At 56.6% G+C, this 3,488-nt stretch overlaps 1 protein-coding gene across 1 annotated transcript in view; it reads right to left on the bottom strand.

Moving 5' to 3' along the window:
* The window catches only part of LOC127749265 (uncharacterized), a 255,802-nt gene that overhangs the window by 245,849 nt on the left and 6,465 nt on the right, over nucleotides 1-3,488 (bottom strand). The window contains exon 2 of the mRNA XM_052266694.1: nucleotides 549-1,068. Coding sequence (XP_052122654.1) covers nucleotides 549-694 — 146 coding nt within the window. The 5' untranslated portion in view covers nucleotides 695-1,068. The remainder of the gene's footprint in view (nucleotides 1-548; nucleotides 1,069-3,488) is intronic.

Raw genomic sequence — 3,488 nt, 5'->3', positions numbered from 1 at the left:
GGGGGGGGGCGGCAACGTATACCGACCCCCGTACCCCATTCCCCTTTTCCTCTTACAGATTGCCCACCCACTACGCCAACTCCCGTTCCGTGGCGCCCAATTTTAAAATGAATCCACCACCCTCTCCGCTCCCCTCCCCGAGGAAAGACGCGCCCCTCCGGGCCAACGGCCCCCACCCGCCCCAGCCCGCTCGCTCTAGCCTCACTTTCGGCTTTTGAAAAGGTGATCTCGAGTCGGCGCGCCTCCACAACAGGCCACTGGGTCAGACATCCCCCCAGGAGTGCGGGCCCGCCTCGTGGCTCGCCTCGGCAGGCGCGGCTGCGCTGGCTTGATAAGCCGCAGCCGTAAGTGATAGCAGCGGGCCGGGGGTTGCGGGCAGCCCACCGCGCCCCGCCACGCCCCGCCACGCCCACCCACCCGACCTCAGCTCACCCTGCCCCACCCCACCACCCCCCGCACCCCGCTCCAGGGAGCACGCCATGGGCGCGGGGCGCGGTGGTGCGGGGACGACATGCAATGTGATATCTACCGTGACGTGCGATACTCACTGGTTGCCTTGCTGCGCCTGCAGCTGGGCGAGCGCGAGCGACGTCCCCCCGGAGTCGTGGTGGCGACGCTCCTTCTGCACGATGCCCATGAGCTTCATCCATGGGTTGTTCTGCCCGTGGGCGCCCATGCTCCCCGTGGACCACATGGCGATGCGCGCGCGCAGCAGTCAGCGACGCAACCATTCGAAACAGACCCTCGGCCGCCGCGGCCCCCACGGCGCCGCCCCCGGCTACGGCGAGGACGCCGGCGAGGACGCCACCCCCAGCAGCTCCTCCCTGACGACGGCCTCCTCGACCTCGACGACGCCTAGCCGGCGGCTGCCGCCCCCAGGCCTCAGCCATCCCAGCGGGGGGCGGGAGGCCCCGCGCGGGCTTGGGCGGCAGCGGCTGCAGCGGCGGCTGCGGCAGCTGCGGCGACAGCGGCTTCGGCTGCAGCGAGGGCGTCGTCCACGGGGCGCCGTCCACCGGCCGGTACAAGCGTCCCGCCGGCAGGCCAAGCCCGGGAGGAGACCATCACGGCCTGCGGGGAAAAAATATAAAATATATAAAAAATATTTCAAGTCTCTAGCACATCTCCTTCTAGTGGAACAGACACACAGACACACAGACACAAGGTCGTTTGAATAAGCCCGCTGGATAGCTTTTTCTAAGCAGCAGGGCGGGACAAGGATGCTACATAACACCTGCTGAGGAAAATTTTGCCATTTTGCCCGACTGAGAAAAGAGTGAGACAGTGCTAGTGTTTGGTTTAGAGAAAACTCGACTGCGCAGTATCGGGGTCTGCGAGCCAATGCGGCGGCAAGAAGTTCCACTTTTCCATTAAGGGGCAAACAGAGCTCTAGAGAGACGGCGGTGTATCACCGTGGCAAAAAGAGCAAAGCACCCTTCACTTAACCTCCTGCAAACAATCACTTGAACCATCAGAGAGGGAGGGGTGGAGGAGGTGGGGGGGGGGCTAACCACACACGATCATGAATCACGGAGTGATCCTCCGCGAGGGAGTGAGCGGGTGGGACGCTAAATCGGCTCAGCGCGGAGCACTTAGCTGCGGAAGAGGGCTTCCTCACATCAGCAAAACGTTCATGTTTTTCATTGCACTTTATAGATTTTACTTTAAAAGAATTCGAAAACAAAAGAGGTTTCGAACTCAGAATTGTTTGTGCTAAGGAATCATCTCTCTCGTCTTGTAACTTAACACGTTCCCTGCGGCACGACTACCATGTAGTCACGCTCCCATGTTAAATCATAGTGACCAAAAATGAGCCGCAGGGAACGTGCCTTATTGTGGTGGGATCATCCAGAAAGTGTGGCCGCTATTTGCCGTTATAAACTCCCAAGTTCATACAATGCAAGCTGTCATAGCGCCTGCTAGGTAGGCAAAAGCTTGCCTGCCATGCACGTCTATACTGCGGTTGGCCTACCCGGAGTCTGGGAGGCGCTCGCAAGGAGCCCTGTTGATTTGGTCGGATGAACCTCAGAAATACGGACGTACTTTCTAAGCGATCTCGAAAAATCAGCACTATTTGGTTATAAACTATTTTTTATGTGAGCGTCACCAAAACTTCACGGGGCACGGGCAAACGCGGACTATTGTGGTACCGTGTTTCTTATTTGTCATATCTCTCACTATAATAATTGAAGGCGCGGAAAAACAACATAGTTTTCGGATCATCCAGCAGGCGATTTCACTGCGTTACTTATATTGCTACGTGTCATTAAACACCTTGCGTACTGGTTTCATGGGCGAATACCATGTGGCATTCTCTTTAAGATCCAAGCAGACCGGGGTCTAGAAATCCAAGTATCGTTTTTTTTTTTTACCGTTACTCTTCTCAACATGAAGTGGATGCGGTGATGGTAAAGGACGAAACGAGTAAAAATACGAACTGCGTGGCTGTCGCGAGGCCCCCCCGCGCTGCGCTGCGGCGCCCCCGCAGTCGGCCGCCGCCGGCGAGGCTCGTTTGCGAAAATCCTTCCCCGCCGCTCCGCTCCGCGCGCCGCTCGCCCTCCGAGCTAAATTATAATGAGGTTCGCGGGGGACCGGGGCGGGGCCGGGGCGGGCACCAAAGCCGCGCGAGCCTGCGGCCGCCTGCGGCACGGCAAGAAAGGGAAAGAGCGGTCCGAGTGACCCGCATTCATCAAGGTGTGCGGAGGAGAGACGCCCGGCGGATGGTCCCTCCCTCCGCACCGCGCCGGGATAAGTCGCCCCCGCCCCCCCCCCCCTTATTGCATCAACGACGCGCTCCCAAACGGCAGCAGAACATCAGAACAGCACTGTTGTGTTCTGATGAGCAGAACGAGTGGCCCCTTTGTGTCCCGCTCAGCAGCGTGCGCTCGTTCACTATCCCTTTCTCTCTCTCTCTTCACTTGCTGCTCTCCTCTCTCCCGCACCCCATTTCAGCTATTTTCCTTTAAAAAAATTAAGAGTGTTAAATTTGCACTCGTTTGCACTGCACTACTAGGACCCCACTTTAAGGGGTGCACACAAAAACCTTCTGAAACTTTTTAGCAACTGATACCTTAAATAATTTTACTAAATATAAAATATATACAGAAGTAACTTTAAGATGTCAGCTTGCTTTGACTCTCGATAAGGAGAGAGTGCCAAAAGAGCAAAGCCAGGAAACAACATATTGGGTGGACCGAGTAGGCAAACGCGTATGCCGTTTTGTCGTGGCCCTGCCAGAGCCAGACACATGGAAATTCGCACACCAAAAAGTGCGGGACATTCACTGTTTGCACATCCTACAGAAAGATTTCCCTCTGTTGGAATTTTGGACAACATTTTATATATTGCGCTCTGAAAGAGTAGAGGGCATCAACTTGTCACTTGTCCTACCATTTTAAGGGAAGTTTTTTTTTTTTTGTATTGCAAGGCGAAGGGGGAAAGGGGGAAAGGGGAAGAGGGGAGGAGGCAGGTACAGGGGCAGAGAGGAGGGG

The sequence above is a fragment of the Frankliniella occidentalis genome, unplaced genomic scaffold, assembly GCF_000697945.3.
Source record: "Frankliniella occidentalis isolate FOCC.00 unplaced genomic scaffold, Focc_3.1 Scaffold3, whole genome shotgun sequence".
Taxonomy (NCBI): domain Eukaryota; kingdom Metazoa; phylum Arthropoda; class Insecta; order Thysanoptera; family Thripidae; genus Frankliniella; species Frankliniella occidentalis.
The sequence above is the reverse complement of the archived record's forward strand: the minus strand, read 5'-3'. Positions and strand labels throughout refer to the sequence as shown.